The 24,181-nt window shown below is 52.8% G+C and overlaps 2 protein-coding genes across 7 annotated transcripts in view; one reads left to right on the forward strand and one right to left on the reverse strand.

Moving 5' to 3' along the window:
• The window catches only part of LOC149371177 (uncharacterized), a 165,752-nt gene that overhangs the window by 105,377 nt on the left and 36,194 nt on the right, over positions 1-24,181 (reverse strand). The gene's annotated exons all lie outside the window — the stretch shown is intronic.
• On the forward strand, positions 1,538-10,681 carry LOC149371178 (uncharacterized). The gene is made up of 2 exons (XM_089567936.1): positions 1,538-2,419; positions 10,583-10,681. The coding sequence occupies exons 1-2, from the start codon at positions 1,538-1,540 to the stop codon at positions 10,679-10,681; spliced, it is 981 nt and encodes a 326-aa protein (XP_089424062.1).

Genomic DNA, 24,181 nt, shown 5'->3' on the forward strand with positions numbered 1-24,181 from the left:
TCGGAGGTGAGCGGCGCAGTGCACGAGTGCCCACCTCTTACACCTGTTCGTGTGAGCCGGATTCGCTCCAGCCCTTGTCTCCTGGTTGAAGACAATTGTTATGAAGACGTTCCTCCACCATTACCTCAAAACAAAAATTCCTTTGGGGGCTCACCGAAAGATCCGACATGTCTTTACCCGCACCACGGAGAAAGAAAAACCATGGAAGGCAAGGGCGCCGGCAGCTGTTAGATCACTCGGCGGCTTCTCTCGGTCGGAGACGAGCGGCGCGGTGCACGAGTGCCCACCTCTTACACCTGTTCGTGTGAGCCGGATTCGCTCCAGCCCTTGTCTCCTGGTTGAAGACAATTGTTATGAAGACGTTCCTCCGACATTACCTCAAAACAAAAATTCCTTTGGGGGCTCACCGAAAAGGCCCGACATGTCTTTACCCCTATCAAGGGTAAGGAAAAACCATGGAAGGCAAGGGCGCCGGCAGCTGTGAGATCACTCGGCGGCTTCTCTCGGTCGGACACGAGCGGCGCGGTGCACGAGTGCCCACCTCTTACACCTGTTCGTGTGAGCCGGATTCGCTCCAGCCCTTGTCTCCTGGTTGAAGACAATTGCTATGAAGACGTTCCTCCACCATTACCTCAAAACAGAAATTCCTTTGGGGGCTCACCGAAAAGACCCGACATGTCTTTACGCCCCCCCCCCAAGGGGAAGGAAAAACCATGGAAGGCAAGGGCGCCGGCTCCTCTCGGTCGGAGGTGAGCGGCGCAGTGCACGAGTGCCCACCTCTTACACCTGTTGGTGTGAGCCGGATTCGCTCCAGCCCTTGTCTCCTGGTTGAAGACAATTGTTATGAAGGCGTTCCTCCACCATTACCTCGAAACAAAAATTCCTTTGGGGGCTCACCGAAAAGACCCGACATGTCTTTACCCGCACCACGGAGAAAGAAAAACCATGGAAGGCAAGGGCGTCGGCAGCTGTGACGTCACTCGGCGGCTCCTCTCGGTCGGAGGCGAGTGGCGCTTCGCGCCGCGTGCCAGAAGTTTATTTTGCACCAATGTAGCAGGCCCCTACTCCCCGCCCCTGGTTCGCAAGCTGAAGGGTCGGGGCAGACTAAAGTTCCTGCCGAAATACTGAAAGGCCTAAATTCGAGCTGAACTACTAATCTATATTGCCGTGTTTCCACCAGCAGCCGCTGGGCGGCTGCTCTTTGCAAGTCGCGTGCACCGGCGAGTGAAAGGGGCAAAAGCTCGGTCCCGGCCTCCTCTGGGTGCTGTGCTCTTGGCTTGCTCTCCGGTGCCGTCCAGGTCAACCCCTATAAAAGCCTTTCGGTTACGAGCCCCGACGGCTACGTAACACTGGTGGAGGGGGAATTTGAGATTCCATGCCTCGGACCTCTCCTCGCAGCGGTTTATCGGATCCCGACCGACTCCCGCTGGTGTCTACGCCCATACATCGCTGCAGCCGCCGTCTTCACGGACTCGCCCCAGAGATCGGTCTCCTTCCCGAAGCGGTGCCCACCGACCGCCCCGTTGAGCTTCCTCCCATGTCGGAGGCGAGTTCCCCTCATCTAACCTTTCAGCAGCCCCGTGTGCCGACCACTTTCCATGGCGCTACTACTGAAGACTTCGACGACTGCTTTGAGCAATTTGAACGCGTGGCCAACTTTAATCAGTGGAGTTCCGACATGAAGCTGCGAAACGGGTACTTCGCACTTGAAGACGGCGCCAAAACCTGTTACGAGAACCGGGAGACCGGTATTCAAAGCTGGGATGCCTTCCGCCAGCAGCTGCGCGATACGTTTGCCAGCCACAACCACCGCGATCGAGCGCGCCGCCTCCTAGAAGCCCGTATTCAAAAGCCCAATGAGAGCGTCACCATGTTCGCCGAGGACGTGACCCGTCTTTGTCGGGGGACTGATCCCGACAAGACGGAGGCCGCGAAGTTGCACCACCTGATGCAGGGCGTAAAACAACATCTTTTCGCTGGTTTGGTCCGGAATCCCCCCCAGACCGTTGCCGACTTCATCAGTGAAGCAACTCTCATTGAGCGAGCCCTGCAGCAGCGTTGCCGACGTAACGAGTCTGCGCACGTTCAGCCCTTCAGCACGGTGGCCGCTTCGTGCAGCGCCAGTGACCATTCATCTTTGCGAGAGCTGATCCGAGCGGTAGTTCGCGAAGAGCTCCACATCGTCTCGCCTGATCCGACAGCCGCTGCCGTCACTGAAGTCATGCGCGAGGAGATCCGGCAAGCGTTTGCACCGCCTCAGCTGCTGCCAGAGCCACGCCCTCTAAGTTATGCAGCACCTGTCCATCAGCCCGCGGTACCTCCCGCGCATCGTCTCCCATTCGACTCGCAGCCGCCGTCCGTTCTGCCGCCACCCTCCGCCCAGCGGCCACCGCACCCGGGACTTGCCATGCAACCACCGGTTCGGAAGGCAGACATCTGGCGCACTCCTCGCCAGCGGCCGCTCTGCTTCCACTGCGGGGAAGCCGGCCACCTGTATCGTCACTGCCCCTCCCGCGAACTCGGGCTTCAGGGATTTTCACGCCACGCCCCGCATCCACGGTTCGGTGAGCAACCTCGGGAAATCGAGGAATACCTTGCTGCCAGGCAAACTTCACCGAACGGCCGCCCACGGGCACGCTTTCCCGTCCGCTACTCGTCACCTAGTCGTCGTACTTTTAGTGACACGCTGAGGGGGCAGTCGCCAAGTACCCGCCGGGGAAGCTGAACGCGGTCACTTCAGGGGGGCAGGTTGCTGACAAATGAAACCGATGTCTTGAAGACCCTCCCCCCCTCCCGTGACGACGCAGCGCAATTCCGTGACCGCGATGCCGCCGGAGCGTGATTCCGTGACTCCGAGTTTCCCTCATACCGATGACACAGCTAGCGCCGACCTTCCCGTGCTTATTGACGGGCACCCAGCGACTGCTTTAGTGGATACAAGAGCAGTCTTCTCAATAATCAGCAAGAATTTCGCGGATCGGCTCACAAAAGTTAGGACTAACGGCCTGGACCCCAAATTCGTACTGCTGGTGGCTACCTTATGACACCATTGGGACGTTGCATTGCACGAGTCACCCCCGTCGTCTCCGTGTTAACGTTTTTAGTATTCTGCCTAACTGTTGCAAGGACCTCATACTCGGCATTGACTTTTTACGACAGCATGGTGCCGTCATTGACGTCTCTCGCCGTTTGGTCACGTTTTCACCGTCTGCACAGACTTCCTCAGACGCTGAACGACGCCACGCACCTTTGCGCATCCTTGACGCGGATGTAACCATGCCGCCGCGCTCATGTACCCTCGTTACCGTCAGGTGTGATGACCAGTCCAGTGCCGCAGGGGTGGCCGAGCAGAACACTGAGCTGCTGCTCCATCCCGGCGTTTGTGTTGCCCGCGGTATCGTCCATCTGACCAACGGCCTACCGGATGTACTTCTTACAAACTTCGCGAATCAACGGCAACGCATCGCTGAAGAGACCACGGTCACCTACTTGGACGATATCGCCGAAACTCCTGACTGCGTCGCACTCCAGAACGGGACATCCGCTAGCCAAACGGCCCAATTCGCCCTCGATGTGAACCCCGCTCTATCACCAACCGAGAAGGATTAACTCGTCAAATATCACCAAGTTATTACTGCTGCAAAACAGAGCAATCAGACTAGTTTCTAAAGCTCCTTTCGCCGCACACACAGGGCCATTATTTGAGCAACTAAAAATTGTTAAAATGACATCTTTGTATAAATACAGACTTTCCCTACTTTATAGACTAGGCATCACCAAGAAGGACGACACGCTAACATTATTAGCGGTGCTTCAACAAAACATCAATACACATAACATCCGAAATCCAGAACGTTGGCATATCACTGACTGTCGCACAAACTATGGCAAGCAGATGCTTCGTTACAGGCTTCCTGTTTTACTCAATCAGCACTCACGCAATAGTCGGAAAGATTTTACAGTTGTTTCCGTGAAACAATTCCGTCAAATGTTTTTGTGAACAGTTTGTCCATGTCCTCATTTAGTGCTTTGTACATGATGTACTTTGATTTTTTTGTGCTTTTTAACTCAAATTTCTTTCAATTTTGATTTATTGATGTAAAAATTCAATCAGTTGATTTATCCAGCGCTGCCAAATGCCGTCAGAAAGGGGGCAGTCGCCCCGTCAAGCTGCTCTCTGAAGCAGCTTTTTCGCGGCTGCTCCTTTCCTTTGTAAAAGAGGAAAAATAAACTATTATTATTATTATTATTAATATTATTATTATTATTATTATTATTATTATTATTATTATTATTATTATTATTAGGCTGCTCTGTCAGTTGCAACACTGTTTTATCGTCTGCCTTCGCGGTCAAGGAGACGCCACTCACTAAGCACCGCGTAATAACTGACGAACGTATCCGACCAGTCTGAAAGAACCCATACCGAGTATCACCATGCGAACGCGAAGTCATCGCTCAACAGGTAGACGAAATGTTGAATGACGGTGTCATACAGCCATCGAGGAGTCCCAGGGCGTCACCTGTCGTCTTGGTCAAGAAAAAAGATGGCAGTCTGATATTCTGTATTGACTGCCGCAAACTTAACCAGGTCACAAAGACGCCTGCCCGTTACCACGCACTGATGACTGCTTGGACCGGCTACGCCATGCGCGCTACTTCTCCTCGCTCGATCTCAAAAGCAGTAACTGGCAGATCGAAGTAGACGAACGGGATCGTGAGAAGACAGCGTTTGTGACGCCGGATGGACTTTATGAGTTCAAGGTCCTACCTTTCGGACTGTGCTCCACTCCAGCGACATTTCGGCGAATGAAGGACGCAGTCTTATCCGGCCTTAAATGGCGAACTGTCTAGTCTATCTGGACGACGTTATTGTGTTTTCCCCAACGTTCGAGGAACACCTCCAACGTCTTTCCACCGTGCTACGGGCTATAAGATAAGATCTGCCGGCCTCACGTTAAAACCTGAAAATAGACACCTTGGTTATGAAGAGCTCCTGTTCCTGGGCCACGTCGTCAGCCACCGAGGTGTTCAGTCCGATCCCGCCAAAATTGCAGCCGTCGCCAACTTCCCTACTCCCTCCAAGAAGAAAACGGTCCGGCGTTTTTTGGGACTCGGCGCCTATTACCACCGATTCATTGCAAACATTTCACGAATTGCCGCCCCGTTGACGCGTCTCACCCGAGATAATGGCACCTTCGCCTGGACAGACGAACAGCAAAAAGCATTCGATGAATTACGGCACCGCTTGCAAACAACGCCTGTGCTTGCCCACTTCGATCCCCATGCCGAGACCCTGGTCCACACGGATGCAAGCAATGTAGGCCTCGGCGATGTACTCATGCAGTGGCAGGACGGCGCTGAGCGAGTAATCGCGTACGCTAGCCGGACTTTGTCCCGTGCTGAATCCAATTATTCCACCACCGAGAAAGAATGATTCGCTGTTGTATGGGCAGTGATGAAATTTCACCCGTATCTTTATAACCACCGCTTTCAGGTCGTGAGCGACCACCACTCTGTTTGCTGTTTAACGAACTTGCGCGATCCCACTGAACGCCTTGCACGTTACGTCTACAGGAGTTCGACATGACCATCGTGTATAAGTAAGGGCGTCAGCACAACGACGCCGACTGCTTGTCCAGTTCGGCTATCCAGTCTGCGAACGAAGACGAAGAGCCAGACTTCCCTCTTATCGCAACTGTCGGCGCAGTCACTGTTTCGCAGCACCAACGTGAGGACCCGGCGCTCGCACCACTCATCGACTTCCTGAAAGCGCGTACTACGGAAGTATACTCAAGTAACACTTGTTGCTGGGCTAGTTGGTGCATTATTCTTTGTACAAAAGTTAGCGCAAAACACGGCACTCACAAGAAAGGTGGACAGGACAACGCGCTATTGGTGCATTATTCTTCGTACAAAAGTTAGCGCAAAACACGACACTCACAAGAAAGGTGGACAGGACAACGCGCTTACAAAAGTTAGCGCAAAACACGACACTCACAAGAAAGGTGGACAGGACAACGCGCTTACAAAAGTTAGAGCAAAACACGACACTCACAAGAAAGGTGGGCAGGACAACGCGCTACAAAAGTTAGCGCAAAACACGACACTCACAAGAAAGGTGGACGCGCGTTGTCCTGTCCACCTTTCTTGTGAGTGTCGTGTTTTGCGCTAACTTTTGTACGAAGAATACTACGGAAGTACCCCGTCCCTTCGCCCGAGTGCACTCCTCGTTTTGTCTCCTAAACGATGTGCTGTACAAGATCAACTTTTCTTCAACGGGGAGAGATTATCTCCTCGTCATGCCAGAGACTCTCCGCGATCAAATCCTACAGGAATGTCATGATGAGCCCACCGCCGGTCACCTCGGCTATGCTCGAACTCTGGCTCGCGTTGACCGAACGTCTCAACAAAACTCTCACCGACATGCTGTCTATGTACGTGGATGTTGAACATCGGTCTTGGGATGACATCCTGCCGTACTTCACATTCATGTACAACTACGGCGCAACAAGAGACCACGCGCATGACCCCCTTCTCTCTGTTGTATGGCCGTGAAGTGTCCACCATAATAGAAGCATGTTGCCCCATGACGGCCATGATCCCGAAGTTGGTACCGAGGAATTTACTCAGCGCGCCGAAGAAGCACGGCAGCTTGCGAGACTGCGCATCCGGAACCAGCTACGGCGCAACAAGAGACCACGCGCATGACCCCCTTCTCTCTGTTGTATGGCCGCGAAGTGTCCACCATAATAGAAGCCATGTTGCCCCATGACGGCCATGATCCCGAAGTTGGTACCGAGGAATTTACTCAGCGCGCCGAAGAAGCACGGCACCTTGCGAGACTGCGCATCCGAAACCAGCTACGGCGCAACAAGAGACCACGCGCATGACCCCCTTCTCTCTGTTGTATGGCCGCGAAGTGTCCACCATAATAGAAGCCATGTTGCCCCATGACGGCCATGATCCCGAAGTTGGTACCGAGGAATTTACTCAGCGCGCCGAAGAAGCACGGCACCTTGCGAGACTGCGCATCCGGAACCAGCTACGGCGCAACAAGAGACCACGCGCATGACCCCCTTCTCTCTGTTGTATGGCCGCGAAGTGTCCACCATAATAGAAGCCATGTTGCCCCATGACGGCCATGATCCCGAAGTTGGTACCGAGGAATCTACTCAGCGCGCCGAAGAAGCACGGCACCTTGCGAGACTGCGCATCCGAAACCAGCTACGGCGCAACAAGAGGCCACGCGCATGACCCCCTTCTCTCTGTTGTATGGCCGCGAAGTGTCCACCATAATAGAAGCCATGTTGCCCCATGACGGCCATGATCCCGAAGTTGGTACCGAGGAATTTACTCAGCGCGCCGAAGAAGCACGGCACCTTGCGAGACTGCGCATCCGAAACTAGCTACGGCGCAACAAGAGACCACGCGCATGACCCCCTTCTCTCTGTTGTATGGCCGCGAAGTGTCCACCATAATAGAAGCCATGTTGCCCCATGACGGCCATGATCCCGAAGTTGGTACCGAGGAATCTACTCAGCGCGCCGAAGAAGCACGGCACCTTGCGAGACTGCGCATCCGAAACCAGCTACGGCGCAACAAGAGGCCACGCGCATGACCCCCTTCTCTCTGTTGTATGGCCGCGAAGTGTCCACCATAATAGAAGCCATGTTGCCCCATGACGGCCATGATCCCGAAGTTGGTACCGAGGAATCTACTCAGCGCGCCGAAGAAGCACGGCACCTTGCGAGACTGCGCATCCGAAACCAGCTACGGCGCAACAAGAGACCACGCGCATGACCCCCTTCTCTCTGTTGTATGGCCGCGAAGTGTCCACCATAATAGAAGCCATGTTGCCCCATGACGGCCATGATCCCGAAGTTGGTACCGAGGAATTTACTCAGCGCGCCGAAGAAGCACGGCACCTTGCGAGACTGCGCATCCGGAACCAGCTACGGCGCAACAAGAGACCACGCGCATGACCCCCTTCTCTCTGTTGTATGGCCGCGAAGTGTCCACCATAATAGAAGCCATGTTGCCCCATGACGGCCATGATCCCGAAGTTGGTACCGAGGAATCTACTCAGCGCGCCGAAGAAGCACGGCACCTTGCGAGACTGCGCATCCGAAACCAGCTACGGCGCAACAAGAGACCATGCGCATGACCCCCTTCTCTCTGTTGTATGGCCGCGAAGTGTCCACCATAATAGAAGCCATGTTGCCTCATGACGGCCATGATCCCGAAGTTGGTACCGAGGAATTTACTCAGCGCGCCGAAGAAGCACGGCAGCTTGCGAGACTGCGCATCCGGAACCAGCAAGGCCGAGAAGCTCAGCGCCGCAATCACTGCCACTGAGTAGTGAACTTCGAACCGGCCGACAGGGTGTGAGTGTGGTCTCCGATTCGACGCCAAGGACTTTCCTAGAAACTGCTAAAGCAGTGCTTCGGTCCCTACAGAGTGGTCCGTCAGCTGAGTGACGTCACATACGAACTTCTTCCCGACGGCTCTTCCACTTCTGATCGCCGCCAGCAGAAGCCCGAAGTGGTCCACAAACCGTAATTTTCGCGCGAGCTCCGCTAGCAGCCTACCGCCACGCCATAACCGCATGCTTCTTGTGACTGTTCATTTCATGACCATCCTTGCTTACGAACTGCTTATTTTCTTTCCATTTCTTGCGCATGCATCGGGTCGATGTTTTTTTTAGGAAGGGTAATGCCGTGTTTCCACCAGCAGACGTTAGGCGGCTGCTCTTCGCAAGTCTCGTGCACCGGCGAGTGAAAGAAGGAGCTCGGTCCCGGCCTCCTCTCGGTGCTCTGCTTTTGGCTTGCTCTCCGGTGCCGTCCACGTCTATCCCCCCATTACAGCCTCTCGGTTACGAGCCCCAACGGCTACGTAACAATTTATTTCGCGCCTACGCAGCCAGTAAAGTACGATTTTCGGGCGAAATGCGGCAGAACTTCGCTCCTGCCACTTCCCACGGCAGCGGCCCAGATATCAGCCATCTTGGTTTGGTGTGAAAAGTCGGCGCCTTCCCCACAACCCGGTGTTACTTACTGTGAAATATTTTGGTGCGTCCGCACTTTGCTGTTTTTTGGGGCCTCTACAACGACCTCCGAATGGCTGGCGCGCGCACTTCAAATGCGACTTTCTCAGCTTCGTGGTTTTTGCCAATATGACTAGTTTTACGGAAGGTTTTATTGCGCTTTAATGATCAAAATTCGATTATTCTTATACCGTTAAATTCAGAAAGAGCACAACTGTGGAGTTATGTTGTTTTCGTATGGCTGAGTCCGACATTTGAAATTTTGTGAACAATAATGGTACCTAATACTTCATAATTATGATGCTTGCAGAAAATTTATCATTTATATGATGATGTACGTCAACAACAATACAATTAGCACAGCTCCAGATGGCAGGTCTTTGACTAAAGCCCATTTTAATCGAAACCGAAAAATGTAGAAAGTATCTTAACGACCCGTAAGAGTTTAACTAGTTAGGCTTCAATTATTTTCCTATAAGCACCAATTCAGAAAAACTGAAACTAATTATATTTTTCAAAACAGGTAAAAGAAAAACATATAAACACCTAATTTGATTGCGATATCTTTGATAATCAAAATGTTCTTTTCAAGACCCGCGCCTCCCCTTAAACTGCTGTCAAGAACGCTCTTACCTCTCGGCGCCCCCTCAGCACAGCGTCACTGACGTTCGCAGCAGCCTTTCGAGATGGTTCTTCCGACGCCAGTCCCCACTTTCACCATGCAAATTCCTGAGATACCAATGCAGAATGGCCTTTCCTGCCTGTCACATGCGACGACCAACGCCGAAGCCACGTCGAACACACCGATCCAAAAGGCGCGAAAAGTGGATACCAAGCTCCAACATAGACGGCGCCACCAGTTCCATCATCGTTCGTGGCGGAACGTCGACCGCCGCTCGGCAGCGTTTCCCACGCCAGGGGCGGCAAGTTTGAATTCGCCGCTTGTTGTGAACAGTGAGTGACGTGTATTCGAGCTATGGTGCATACCTGGGTAGCAGATACATTTTTTTAACTGTAGTTTATGTGTCGTTTGCACCATTCCAATGATAACTGCGAGGGAGTCTAGTTGCTTACAATGAAAAATGGCGCAGAGGACGAAAGGAGGTGGCTCGCTCCGTCCCCAGCTGTGGCGGACAGAAGTTGACTGGTTTCCTGGCAAAAGAACCGCCTCAAGGCCATCTCGGTGATATCCACGCCAACCAGACGGACGCTTCTTCCCGCCATACAGACGCAAGTATGGTGCAGTGCGCCAAGAAACCAGCGGCGAATGGACCTCTGCACGATTACGTCCAGTGGGAATAACGCCGACGATGGGCACACATCGACGAAACTCGCTTTCAACAGCTACGAGACGCCAACGAAGCACAGATTTGTTTACCGATACTGTGCAGTAGTAACGGCGCTTCAAGCTTAGCTCCAGCTAGTAGAGGCGCTGACAAAGTCTCCAAGCGCCAACGAAGAAGCCGCAAACACTGCTGGCTGCGATCCCTGACGGTGATCTCGTACGTTTTGGAGAGCACTGCGTATGTTTCCCAGGACGCACCAAGTGAACAGCATGACAGGAGCACAGATGAAAACCTCACCCTGGACATTGCGGACGCCAAGCTGCCCCGTGCCAGCTGCTACTTCCCATAACTCCGATGCTCCTAAGACGGTTGCCTCAAGCTACCGCCACCTGCAGTCACTTGCAGCGAGGAACACAAGCAAGGACATAAGAAGGGCATGCAACCAGTCACTTCTGACGACACCGCCGCCAAGCAACGCGATACAAGGTCGAGCCGGAGCTTGGAAAGCGAGACGACCGACGAATGTGCAACCGAAAGCGAAACTGCGACTCTGGTTTGGACTCAACGCCCCAAGGAAATCCTGATGCCCGAAAGGCGACTGGCCGGAACCACCAACCAGAGCAAGAGGCGACATTCTCAACAAGGAGCAGCGTCGCGTCTGTGAACGGTGAGCGGGAGCAAGCGGGTCCGTCGTGCGTCGAATGTCAGTAGGGAAATGATCTCATTTGGCATGTCCAACAACATTCTTGGACTAAAATTTTGAATATTGAAATGTCATAAGGTATTGTTGTGAAAATATTAAAGGTAAATCTTTCTTTTAGTGTTTCCATCACGCGCATCGAGCAGTTAAAACGGCCATAGAAAACCAATGAGGAACGCTTTTGACGACAGCAAAAACTTTATTAGCGAAAAAATTCAAACCTGCCGACGGGAGATCTGCGGATATACTGATTGTTATAGCGATATTTTACAATATATGAAAAAAAATGTGTTCATAAACTGGTTACCGTAAAATGGTTGGCGGTCATTGACGGCCATTGTAGGCGGTCATTGCAGGAGCGAAATAAACAACCAAAATTGCGAGGAACTAAATTTAGCGGCTAAAGTAGTGAAAGGATAAAGCCTGAGTGCTGCATTCTGCTACGCGATTGTTCACTTCACATTATGTTGGTGCATTAATTAACTGCCAATTAATGACGCTTAATTTTTGCCCTTAGGAGTGGAGCGCGACAGCGTGTTGTAGCGCTGCCAGGGAGTACACAGAACGCCACCACGCGTTCGGCGCGATGCGTTGACCTTTGAACGCAACGCTTTTTGAGGAAAGGAAATGGCGCTGTAATACTCTGTCATCTTGGTGGACACCTGAACCGCACCGTACAGGAAGGGAGGAAGTGGAGTGAAAGAAGAAATAGAAAGAGGGGCCGTAATGAAGAAAATTAGTTATAATTGAGGAAAGCAAATTACGCTGTAACTGTCTCACATATCTTCGTGGACACCAGTCGAAAATTATATTTGATGAAAGGAAATTGCGCAGTAACTGTCTCGCATATTTCGGTGGACACCCGTCAAAATTCGCGCGCAGTGACGTCACGACCATTTCGACCAATCTGAAACGCGGACAAATTTGCTAACACGTCTTGGTCACGACAGTATGAGCCATTAAAAGCTTTCGCCTTAATACTGCTAACATCGAATTGTCGCATCACATCACGCGATCATCTGAATTTTTTTTAGCCCTGCCACTGGGATCGAAGTCTGAAACCGGCGACCAACTGGCGTTTGACAACGACAACCGCCTTAACTCAACGTCAAGCCAAGCCACATGTCAGTGGAAGGCGGGATCATGCAGATAGACACCGGCAAGCCGCAAAAGGTGCTCAGAGGAACGCGCTGCCAACAACACTTCCCGGGAGGACCAGCTTTTCCGCCCGTGTTTCCTATGCGCGGGCAGGCCCGGCTAAATCCGTCTGCTACAGACGCACGCCGTTGGCAGCAATGTACGACGGTGCGTACGCCACCACATCATGAATGCCAGCCCCAGATTTTCCACCAGCGCGTAAAAGCTGGCACCCTCGACGCCGCAAGCATGTCGCCAGCGCCAATGTACGTTTTCTTCTTACATTATGCACGGAGGGCAACATGCAGGAGTGCGATGAGCTGTACCATATTCTCAACACCGAAGCCATGACAGCGTACAGCGTAGCAGAACTGAACACCCATCTGCGAAGAGGAAGTGCCTCCCGTGCCTCCTGACTGGCACTGGGCCGGCTACCACCGGGACGAAGGCAGCGTAAATGTGGAGGTGTGGGAGTACTTCGCAAAAAGGACGCCGCGTGGATCACGCTCCAAAGCTCGTACCGCGACCCCATGTCGGTGGCTGGAATCTGGGTTGTCATTCCGGTGACGGTATTTGTTGTGACTATACCCTTCAGTCGCACGCTGACGCAATGTTGTCAATGAGAGCATACTTCAGTATATTGAATGACAGCATACACCATTATACAGGGTGTTTCGCCTAAGATTTTAAACAATTTTTACAAATAAGCTTTTTGAGTTAGACTAGCGCTTTTTTCGGCATAACATTGTAAGCGGTTTAGTACACCAGAATAAAGCTAAGAAGTGCTAACCAGAAGACTGGTTAACTAATATTAATAGTCAACTTTTCAACTGTTGCTGTTAAGCTACGTAATTATTGAGAGGCGTACAGCCCACCGTAAATAAACACATCAATTTTTAGTATTTTGAAAACGCGGTTATCCTCGGCGCTGTGGCCAAATAAATCATGCCTATTTCGACGAGTTACATGCACAGGAGAGGCTGCTTTCCCTGCAAGCTTCTCAAAAACTCATGTATATTGGCGCAATGTAGCACAATTTTTTGGGCACAGCGACGAGGATCACCGCGTTTTCAAAATACTAAAAATTGATGTGGTTTTTACTTACGGTTGGCTACGCGCCTCTCAATAATTAAGGAGCCTAACAGTAAGAGTGTAAAAGTTAACTATTAATATTAGTTAACAGTCTGCCGGTTAGCCGGTCTTAGCTGTATTTTGATGTACTACATCGCCGGCAATGCTAGACTGAAAAAAGCCCCCTTTTGACTCAAAAAGCCTATCGTGATTTTACCCGGGTGGCTAAAGAAGTCCTAGTAGAATGTGTCATGTACGACTCTAGCATCGTTTTGCTGCCACCGAAGGAAAAGCGTGATGAAAAGAAATGCTACCGTGGGAGCGCGCCGGCTTCGCTCCGTTCGAAGTGCTTTTCATCGCTCCTGTACATTGCTCTAAACGAAACCATTGTGGTCTTTTCTTAGCTGTATCCCACTGCCTCCTTCAGTGCCTTTTTGACCCCAAGGCATTGTAGTCGTAACGAATGAATGATTTACGTGTGTTCGTGACCGCAGCTGTGCAGTCGCTGCCTTTACAGAGTCCCGGTCCAGAGTTACCTCAAACAAATATAAAGAACCTCATGCTCAGGGACACTGCAAGACCTGTTGTGAACGCGAATTTCGAACACCGGGACGCTCCCAAGTATGACGTCCAGGCCTGCGTCTCTCTGAGACTACGCGTCGTCTTCGTGGAGTGTGCTGCGCGTTCGGCCGGTCAGCTACCGAGACGCTCCCAAGGATGGCGTCCAGTCCTGCGTCTCTCCGAGACTGCGCGTCGTCTTCGTGGAGAGTGTTGCGCGTTCGGCCGGTCAGCTACCGAGGCGCTCGCAAGGATGGCGTCCAAGCCTGCCAGGCCAGTCAGCCACCAGGACGTTCTTGATTGGACGAAAAGGGGCGGGAGTCTGTGCCGACTCTATTTAAGGGCTCCCGTCTCCTTTGTTCGTGTCTTTTCCCTGTTGTGATACATCTCGTCATGTTGCGTGCTTTTTGCCATCCAGGAGGCTACACCTAAACAGCTAGAGCGGAGCAGGCGGGTGCGGTGGCGAGACTTGACGTCTCACATGCTGCCGCCAGACGTCCGCGACTTCGGCTGGCTGCGAGGGTGGAGGGTCTTGCCTACGGGGGTCCGCGTCGCAGCGCGGGGCATCGCACCCTCTTCGCGGTTGTAAGGGTTCGTTAGTGTACGCGGGGTCATCAGAACGCGGCTGGGGGCGCTCAAAGCGAAGCGTCTCCTTTCTTGGAACGCGGCCGCTCGCGAACGCGCCGGCAAGTACGGGTGTCCCCCCCACCCCGCGGAACCGATTCGCGAACGTGCTGGCACGCATGTGTAATTGTGTTTGTTTTTATGTTTATTTAGTGGTAGAGAGGGTGGTTTGCCTTGTTGAAGCCGGAGGGCTGGCCATGCCCTTGAAGAACCAATCCTGTTAAGAGCACAATATGATTGGAAGCCATCAAATGTGGGCCAGGCCTTTAGGTCTTTAAAACCGGGCCCGGGAGCCGGAACCGAGGTTCTGCGCTAAGGTGAGATGCTACGCATCTTCGGCTACGCCGAGTAGGGGCCTCCCCTAGTATTAGCCAGTTCCGCCTTTTGGTTGTTTGTCTTTTTGCCGTTGTATCTAACTTGTATATTCTGTAAATATTTGTATATAAATCTTCAGTTATTCCCTTTTTTATCCCTGCGCGTCAACACATCTTGAGACCGTCTCTGACGGGGCACCCCTGGTGCGAAGATCAAGCTTCAGTCTTGAGAGTTAAACCAACCGTCTCTGGCGGTGCACCCCTGGTGCGAGGAAGATAAATAACCCGTGAAAATTTACTGGCGCAGTCGACAGGATCCTGCGGCCATCGGAAGACGGCGCAGGAAGAAGACTGAAGGCAGGGAGAAAGGCGACGATCAGGCAACAGCAGCGTTCGATAAAGGACATGCGGAGAGACGGCGGCAAGGACGCAAGGACCACGGCAGGAGTACAGCGACGCGGGACTGCATCCGGTCAAGGAAAGCAGCGCGTCGCGAACTCGACGGTCACCGGCGGGTCGCAGCAAGTGACGACAACGGGCACAGGACCAGCGGCGTGCGACAGCTCATCGCAACGTCCGGTGAAAGTGGCGGTGGACTCCGACGCCAAGGAGCTGGCAATGCGGATCGACGCATCGAAACTGTGAGTTTCCTTCGTCGCATTGTTAGCGTCCCTGTGCATGTGTTCGAGCCGGTAGGACAGTTGAGGGATACAGACAGCGGTATGGAGAGTTATACATGCCGGCCCACACTCGATGTGAGGTATCGAGTGGAATTGGCGAAGGCGCGCTTAGCTTATTATCAGGCTGAACTTGCAAAAGTGAATGGAGGAAAGGCTCCGCTATGCGAGGAAAAACCTCCGGATTTGCAAGTGTTAGAAGCAAGGCGCCAGCAGCTAGAGCTCGAGCTCGCACAGCTCAAAGAGTCTAGGAGAGCTAGTCAACTAGCCAGGAAGAACTGCTCCGAGTCTCAAGCGGGGAGGCCGCCAGTGCTGGAAGGCAAAGGCATATGCCTGTCAAGCACAGGTCAAGAAAACAGCCAGGCAGAAGTAAAAAGTGAGCCAGATTTCTGCGAAGCTGGAGTCGCAGTTCAAGAAAGTATCGTGACGGAACGCAGCGTCGCGGTATTAGAGGCGGTGAACGCGCACTCCGACGATCCAGCTACACAGGTTAGCTCTACCCCAAATGACAACAGGGACGCGGACGCGAGTTCAGGATTGTTGGAAGTCACTCTGACAATTCCAAAAACGAGGTCTCAAGGAAGCCGCGGAAAAGGGCCGTTCGTTCAGCATGAAGCGGCCAGTGACTATAGATGTAAGATCGGCAAGCTTGTGACAGGAGAAAGTGTAACGTTGCTGGAACGGCACACTGTGTCGGGCATGGGGCATGAAGAGCCCCGTACCGTTATTGATGGAAAGTGCCTTTCATCCGAGGCAGAGAACGGAGGTGGGCCTGTTGCGCCGACCGGGCAGAGCGCCGCGCAATTGTCGAACGCACCCGATGGGCGTCCGACCAGGTCCTTCGAGGAGAAGGAAATGCGTGACGACTTGCCAGAAGGCAAGCTCGGGTCAAGCGACGACGAGTCAGCTCGTACAGCAGACGATGCCACAAGGCCGGCCAGCGCCGATCAAGCACGGAGCGGCAATTTCAAGGTTTGCCCGTGCAGTAAAGGTGCAAATGGCTCCAAGCGAGGCAGAGTAGCTGCAGGCAGGTGCGTGGCCTCCACGTAGAAAGTCAGCGCATGGAGCAGTACGTTCCGTGCTGCAGTACGCCAAATCCCGTGTGGCAAAAGCGGCCGCACTGATATGATTACACTGGACAGGGGCTACGCTCCTCACGCAGCACGCGTCTTGTATTGGTGCGCCGAAGAGAGCGTGCCCTCAAGGGCGTCGCGTGATCAGGGATTGGGACCCATCGAGTACCACAACGTTTTCGATCCTGGAGGGCAGCAACTTTTTAGTTATCGCCCCGCTGTGGCACCAGCCTAATGAGCCGAGTGGCAGTTAGGCGTTGTGTTGAGACGCGTAGTAGCTCGAACGCACACAAGGACGCGCGGTGCGACTAAGGAGGCTCACGTGGCCGCTTACGGACCCTATATGAGTGCCAATGAACGCTCCGGTTGCAAGTGTCCGTGTGCATGTGTGCCCATTCGCGAGGACGAGTGTGTACTTGGAGGTGGTGAATAGGGTGCAACCCACCAACTTCGACACCGTGTTACGGCGCACGGCAGGCATGCCACTGTGTGTATTTTAGTGTGCAATTTGGTTATGTTTTCTTGGTGCCCGTAAGCATTTTGCGTAATGTGTTGGTGCCCGTGTGCATTATTTTGCTTTTGGTTTTGTTGGTGCCAGCGCTAGCGTAGCTGCGGTCTCTCTCCCACAGGGTGGTTTTGTGACCCGTACCGATCCCTTTGTTATAATTCTAATAGTGGCATTTGAGCCCTTCGTAGAATCTTGGGAAGGGCGTGTAAGGGATCGTTAGTGTACGCGGGGTCATCGGAACGCGGCTGGGGGCGCTCAGAGCGAAGCGTCTCCTTTCTTGGAACGCGGCCGCTCGCGAACGCGCCGGCAAGTACGGGTGTCCCCCCACCCCGCGGAACTGATCCGCGCACGTGCTGGCACGTATGTGTATTTGTGTTTGTTTTTATGTTTATTTAGTGGTAGAGAGGGTGGTTTGCCTTGTTGAAGCCGGAGGGCTGGCCATGCCCTTGAGGAACCAATCCTGTTAAGAGCACAACATGATTGGAAGCCATCAAATGTGGGCCTGGCCTTTAGGTCTTTAAAACCGGGCCCGGGAGCCGGAACCGAGGTTCTGCGCTAAGGTGAGATGCTACGCATCTTCGGCTACGCCGAGTAGGGGCCTCCTCTAGTATTAGCCAGTTCCGCCTTTTGGTTGTTTGTCTTTTTGCCGTTGTATCTAACTTGTATATTCTGTAAATATTTGTATATCAATCTTCAGTTATTCCCTTTATCCCTGCGCGTCAACACATCTTGAGACCGTCTCTGACGGGGCACCCCTGGTGCGAAGATCAAGCTTCAGTCTTGAGAGTTAAACCAACCGTCTCTTGCGGGGCACCCCTGGTGCGAGGAAGATAAAGAACCCGTGAAAATTTACTGCGGTGTCTGCAGAGCCGCGAGACCCGAGACTGTCGAGCACGCCATGGCAGTGGGTAGTGGCAAGACCGTTTTAGCTACTTATGTCGCGGGTGTTTTTTGTTTCGACGTCCGCACCAGGCCGCGCGATACGCTTGTGCGGCTATTTTTATTTATTTATTTTGTAGTGTAGCAGCCGCGCTCGCTCACTGTGGGGAGCTGTGTGAGTGAAAGACGACGACGATTCAGAGGCGTGAAGCTCGCTCGCAGCCCGAACGTTTACCTGGACCTTTGCTGGACGTTGGAAGTCGACCAAGGTACTGCTGAGCCACAACCCCCTCTTACATTTGGTGGAGGCTGCTGTACGTTCCCCCTCACATCCTGGAGCTCCGTAGCCGCACCTTACCTTCGCCGTCCGTTATGCCCGAAGTCACCAGCCAAACAACCCCCATCCCTTCGCCTACCATCTGTTCTGGCGGGCTCCGGCAGCGCGATCCCAGCGTCTTCAGCGGTGCCGACGACCAGGATGTCGACGACTGGTTGTCGTCCTACGAGCGCGTCAGCGCCCACAACAAGTGGGACGATACCACCAAACTTGGTAACGTCCTCTTCTATCTCTCCGACGTAGCCAACTTGTGGTTCAGAAATCATGAGGCCGACTTGCCGACCTGGTCGTCCTTCAAGACCAGTTTCTCGGAGGTATTTGGCCGCCCGGCTGTGCGCAAATTGCGCGCCGAACAACGCCTCCTCTCCCGCGCTCAGTCCACCACCGAAACCTTCACAAGTTATATAGAAGACGTCCTCGACCTGTGCAAGCGCGTCAACCCATCCATGCCACAGTCCGACAAAATTAATAACATCTTGAAGGGTATCTCCGACGACGCGTTCCAGATGTTTTTCCAGAAATTTATTTATTATTAGTGCCTCAAATGCCCCTTGGTGGGGGGGTATTACATGAGGGATGAGCATAATGTTCAAGTGAAGAGTGGTTCGATGGCAGTCTTGAAGGAATGTGGGTCGGAGTGGTGCACAGCGTCGACAGGCAGTTTGTTCCAGTCCCGAGCGGTTTAAACAAAAACGAACGAAGATGGGCTGTGGTCTGTGCTGGGGGCGGATAGACGGCTTTAGGATGGCTGGTGCGGCTTGACTGTCGATGAAGTGGTAAGATTGCTGAAACATTGAGTGGCGTATGGTAGAACTTGTGAAAAAGGCACAGCCTGAAGATGCAGCGTCACTTTTCAAGATTAGTAAGATTAGCCCGTGATTTGAGTGGAGTGACACTGGAATGATAGGAGTAGTCTGAGAAAATAAACCTGGCAGCGCGATTTTGTAGAGCTTCGAGGGTGTTAGAAAGATTAGCTTGATGGGGATCCCAGACTGAGCATGCGTATTCTATTTTAGGTCTGATAAATGTAAGATAAGTAAGTGTTTTCACGGATGCAGAGGCTAGGCGCAAGTTTCGACGGAGGCAACCAAGAGTGCGATTGGCTTCGTTAGTAATGTTCATTATATGCTCTGACCAGGTTAGTGTATCTGAAAGAGTGACGCCAAGGTATTTGTAAGAGTGGACAGATGAGATTACCAAGCCACAAATGGTGTAACTTGATGCCTGATAGTTTTTCCGACGCCTTGTGTAGGCGCCTTTGTTTTGTGGCGCCAGAGAGGCGCCGCTTCCTCCCAGGGCCGACCCCAGCGAGCCATGTTCCCGATGTTGCAGAGAGTGCGAGCGCGCCTTTTCCAGCAAGCGTGCTGAGACAGGGTGACGCTGCCGGAAGAAGAGTTCCTGCGACGGTGGAGCACCCGCTTCATCGTCGCAAGCAGGGGCCGTGTGACGGTGCGGCTCCTGCCATATTTAGTGTCGCGCGTCAGCGTAGTGCGCGATGTTTGTGCGCGGAATGGGTGCGCGGTCTTCCTCCCGCGTGCTTCCCCCGCGTGTATGGACCCTATTGAACTCTTGTACTTTGGACACTTCGTGTTTTGTACACTCACGTTGCTTGCGATTGTATGTGTGCGCATCGGGCGACATCTGTCGCCGTAATGTGTTTTTCTACTTTGCAGAGAGACGGCTGTCCCTTTAATGCTCCTGGGTTCAAATAAACTTCTCTTCAGAGGCTTTTCGCTGCTGCTCGTAAATATGTGAATATATACATTTATATTTTCCATGCTGCTCCTCATCAGTTCCCCGTCTCGTCATTGCTCCTGCCGGTCGGCGACAGCGGGCCCGCGTTCCGACGACAACTGAGGACCCGCGTCTCAACAGAACGTATACCCCTGTCAAAAGTATACAGCCCAAGGTGTTTGCTTGTGAGGCCTGCAGCCTGCCTCGTTACGCATCCTCAACGACCGTAATCTCTCGAAAGAACTGCTTTGCGTCTTCAATCCTCCCAAGGTTTGGACTGTTTTATGCGCAAGGGAGCCACGCTAAACAGCTTAGAAGCAAAACCCTTGGGCTGTATATTTTTGACGGGGGCTGTACCTCCATGCCAGGCAAGCTTTTGCTGCGGATAGGGTGCGCTGCCGACTACGGGACTCCCGCTCTTCAAACGTGGTTTCTACGGCCGCAGAACCACCTTCTTGACGAGGTGCTCTATTGTAACGTTTCGGGTGAAGGGAGAACAGCTACTGTTTGATTCTCTTCATAAGTCATGCAAGTAAGCATTGCGCGTGAACCTCATCTTCATTTGTCTATATTCATCATCTCCCATCGTCGTCTTCGTGGCGTACGCCATTCCTGCTGGTGGCAACAAAAGTCTGCCTTGGGCGTTTCCAATCTCTCAAGTGGTTGAGGTTGCTCTTGGTCCCCTTGTACCTCTCCCAAGCCCTCTGGAGCTCCGCTTCGGTCGCCGTCTGGTCGGCCCACCTGCCCCGATGGAGCCCGTCGACTCCAGTCACAACTGATTTCGCCTCTCTAACCTTGCCCAAAGATCTAGTCTCCGCTCAGCTGTCCGATGCTTACCGCCGAACGCTTATCGACCGCCTCACCGGTGCTACGCAGCCTCCGAATGTTCGCCTGAGCCGCCAGCTCACCACTTTCACCATACAGAATGGCACACTGCCCCGGTACACCTGCAACCTTCTTGGCCCCATCCGGGGTTCCTGTCGTTCCTCGCTCCCTTCGCCGTCACCTGTTACAAGCATTCCACGATGATCCGACCGCTGGTCACTTGGGTTCCCATAAGACCTACGATCGCCTTAAAGCCGCTGCTTCTGGCGGGGCCTTTCGACCAGCGTTGCAAAATACGTCGCCTTCTGTGTTCCCTGCCAACACCGTAAACGGTCAACGTCTCCTCCTGCGGGCCTCCTACAGCTCCTTCCTTGCCCATTCACCCCGTTTGAAGTTGTCGGCATCGACCTTTCCACACCTCTGCCGTTAACACCGGCGGGCAATCACTGGATCATCACTGCCGTGGACCATCTTCCCAGATAGGCAGAAACAGCTGCTTTTCCTTCAGGCTTCACTGCAGAGATGACCCTTTTTTTTCTGCACGCCATTTTTCTGCGCCACGGAGCCCCTCGCGTCCTCCTCAGCGACCATGACAAGGCTTTCCTCTCCGCCATCTTGGAGTAAGTTCTTCATGCCTCGAATACCACACAAAACAACATCTGCCTATCACCTCCAAACCAATGGCCTCACAGAACGCTTCCATCGCACCATTTAGGAAATGCTTACCGCCTTCATTCAACCTGGCCATATCAATTGCTCCCATTTGTTACCTTTGCCTACAATACTGCGCTACAACGAACAACCCGTTAATCGCCCTTTTTCCATGTTTATGGCGGGACCCCTACGTTCGTCATGAAGGCGTCTTTCTTTTCTGTCCCCGTCCCCTCTTCAGCACCCTTTCAGGAACAATTAACTTCCCGCCTCGTCCAATGCCGTGAACTTGCGTGATTGAACAAAGAAGCTTCCCAAGACTCCTGCAAACTCCGCTATGACCTTACCCACCGTGCCGATTCTTTCTCCCCTGGTGATGAGGTTCTGCTCTGTGCACCTATGGGCACTCCAGGGTTATGCGAAAAATTCATGAGCCGCTATATTGGACCCTATACAGTGCTTAAACAAACGACCACCGTTAACTATCGTGTCGCTCCCTCTTGACTTGTTACAGGCCGTCGCTGTCGTGGCATCGAGATCGTCCACGTGTCGCGCCTCAAGCCCTTTGCCCGTCGCCCATCATGCGTCTAACGCGCGACCAGGATGGTCGCTTACGTCCGAAGGGGGAGGGGGGGGGCAATTAGTGTAAGCACTGTGCGCGTGCCTCATCCTCATTTCTATATATTCATCATCATCTGCCATCGTAGTAATCGTGGCGTACGCTATTCCTCCCGGTGGCAATAAAGCCCGCTCCGGGCGTTCCAAATCTCTGTTATGAGGAACCGCGCTTAAAAATTGGACTAACAAAATACAGAGACCCACACTGCACTGTGCTGCAAAGCAACTGCATAATTTAGTGCAAAAGGGCATCCAGAAATATCACAACGTCACGCAATAAAATTCAATGTAATTATGTGGAGCAATAGCTTCGTGCCCGTTTTTTACTGCCGGTACAGTGATACTTTTTTTTCTACCACTCCCCTACCACTTTTTTTTTCTGCGAACCATGCGCAATACTTAGAAAATGTTGCCTTAAAGATACCAACTGAGACTGTGCTGCAGCAGGTTGAAACGGTACAAACAATATTGACACCGTCCATTCGTCGTCATCGTTCTCCTGGAAACACGACAGCGCAGAATTCGTGCAAGCTCGCCTAAGAAATAAAGAAGCTGAAGTGTCTGGCAAGCGGATGCTCCGCTTTTGGGCTTCTACCGACGTCCGCTGTCATCGCCTTGAAGCTCTCCTACTTAAACCTACCCAACCGTGCCTGACGTACTGCAACATGCGTGACAATATGAGCAAATCACAATGTAGCACTGGCTTGGGTTTGATACAGCGAAGCGACGTAACCCATGAAGAGAGTTTTAAGCATGTGCAAGTGGCGTCAGAAGTAAGCAGAACACGCTTCTGAGGTCACAGTGCCCTCATGAACATCATTTAGGCATTAATCCGGAGTATTGACATTCATGTCACCGTGTTGCACATTGTCACCAAGAAGAAGCTGGCAGTGGCGCCGGACGGAGCGCTCGCGTTAGACCAGCGGCCATTCAATCATTTCATTGCCATTGACCACTAAATCATTTCACTGCCATCAGCCATCTCGACTCATTCTTCGGCTTTTCGCCACATAACATATGGTGTGAGGTGGTGGGTAATCATCGGCATCCTGGTCCTGGAGCTTCGGCGTCCTGCGTCAGCTGTGGACTTGCCGAAAGTTGTTCACGTGCATCGTCCGGCTGTACCCCAGCCTGCCAGACCGACCTTGAAGTTGCTGACGCGGCCCGCCCCCCGCCAAGACCACCCGACGCGACAAATTGGAACCAGCGCAATGACCGATCCGATCTGCCGACCCAGCGACCCGAGACGCCGCTCACATATGAAGACACCGTTCCCCTGCCCATGACATTCGGCGCCACTAAGGCCCTAGGCCGTTGGCTCGAGGCGACCAGCACCTCGGAAGCTATGTGGAACAGGACTCATTCGTTCGTCTCTTTCATCGTGGTGGCCAGCACTACAGCACCTCGCTGTCGCCGTTGTACCGTCCTCTGAAGAACATCACTATTTCATGCGTATCTTCGTCCGTGTGTTTAATTCACGATTGGAACGATTGCTCGGTGGCCTCGGGTAATGTGAAGAAGAAGAATAAGCCGGCAGTGGCGCGAAACTGAGCGCTCATGCTCTATTATTCCTTACTAAAGAATCACACAGTCTGATCCCGTATCCCTGCTGATCCCTGCGGTCCCCGTTGGCGATGTTGATCCACTGCCTGCCTCTGCGTCTTCTGGCCTGCCGTCAACTCCTGGTGAGGCCGTTCCGCGAGTGGGGGATTCGGCCAAGTGTTCCCCCTTTGGATGCAGGTTTCATGCCTCTGCAGGCTTACAGACATGGATATGTCTTCCCCGGGCACAGGTCCGGTAACCTGGTTCGCCAGTTTGCCGGCTGAAAACACGCCACTAAAGTCTTTCGGTCAAAACGGTGTCAAGGTTATCCTTGTGGAACTGGTCACTGTAGACGATGGTGTATTTAAAATCAAAAACTATCTATGATCCAGGAGCAACTGAAGGCTGCGACCAGCCGATATCTTGAGATTTCAGAGGTCCTACCGCTTGACGAAATAGGAATTTTGAGTAAATCAGCTGACTTGGATTGTGCTGCAGACTTGCTGCAGTGCAACTCTTTCGCCTCACTCCCGGTGAAAGCGTTTATTCCTGAGCAACTTGCCTGCGTAAAAGAAATTATTTTCGGTGCGGATCTCTCCGC

Source organism: Amblyomma mixtum, chromosome 1 (genome assembly GCF_055824585.1).
Source record: "Amblyomma mixtum isolate Tamu chromosome 1, ASM5582458v1, whole genome shotgun sequence".
Taxonomy (NCBI): Eukaryota; Metazoa; Arthropoda; class Arachnida; order Ixodida; family Ixodidae; genus Amblyomma; species Amblyomma mixtum.

Bases quoted from the DNA above. Each gene is read 5' to 3' on its own strand.
- LOC149371178 (XM_089567936.1), top strand. From the start codon at position 1,538: ATGTCGGAGGCGAGTTCCCCTCATCTAACCTTTCAGCAGCCCCGTGTG. The intron at 2,420-10,582 runs GTTCGGAAGGCA...TATGTTTCCCAG, and splicing joins GACTTGCCATGCAACCACCG to GACGCACCAAGTGAACAGCA.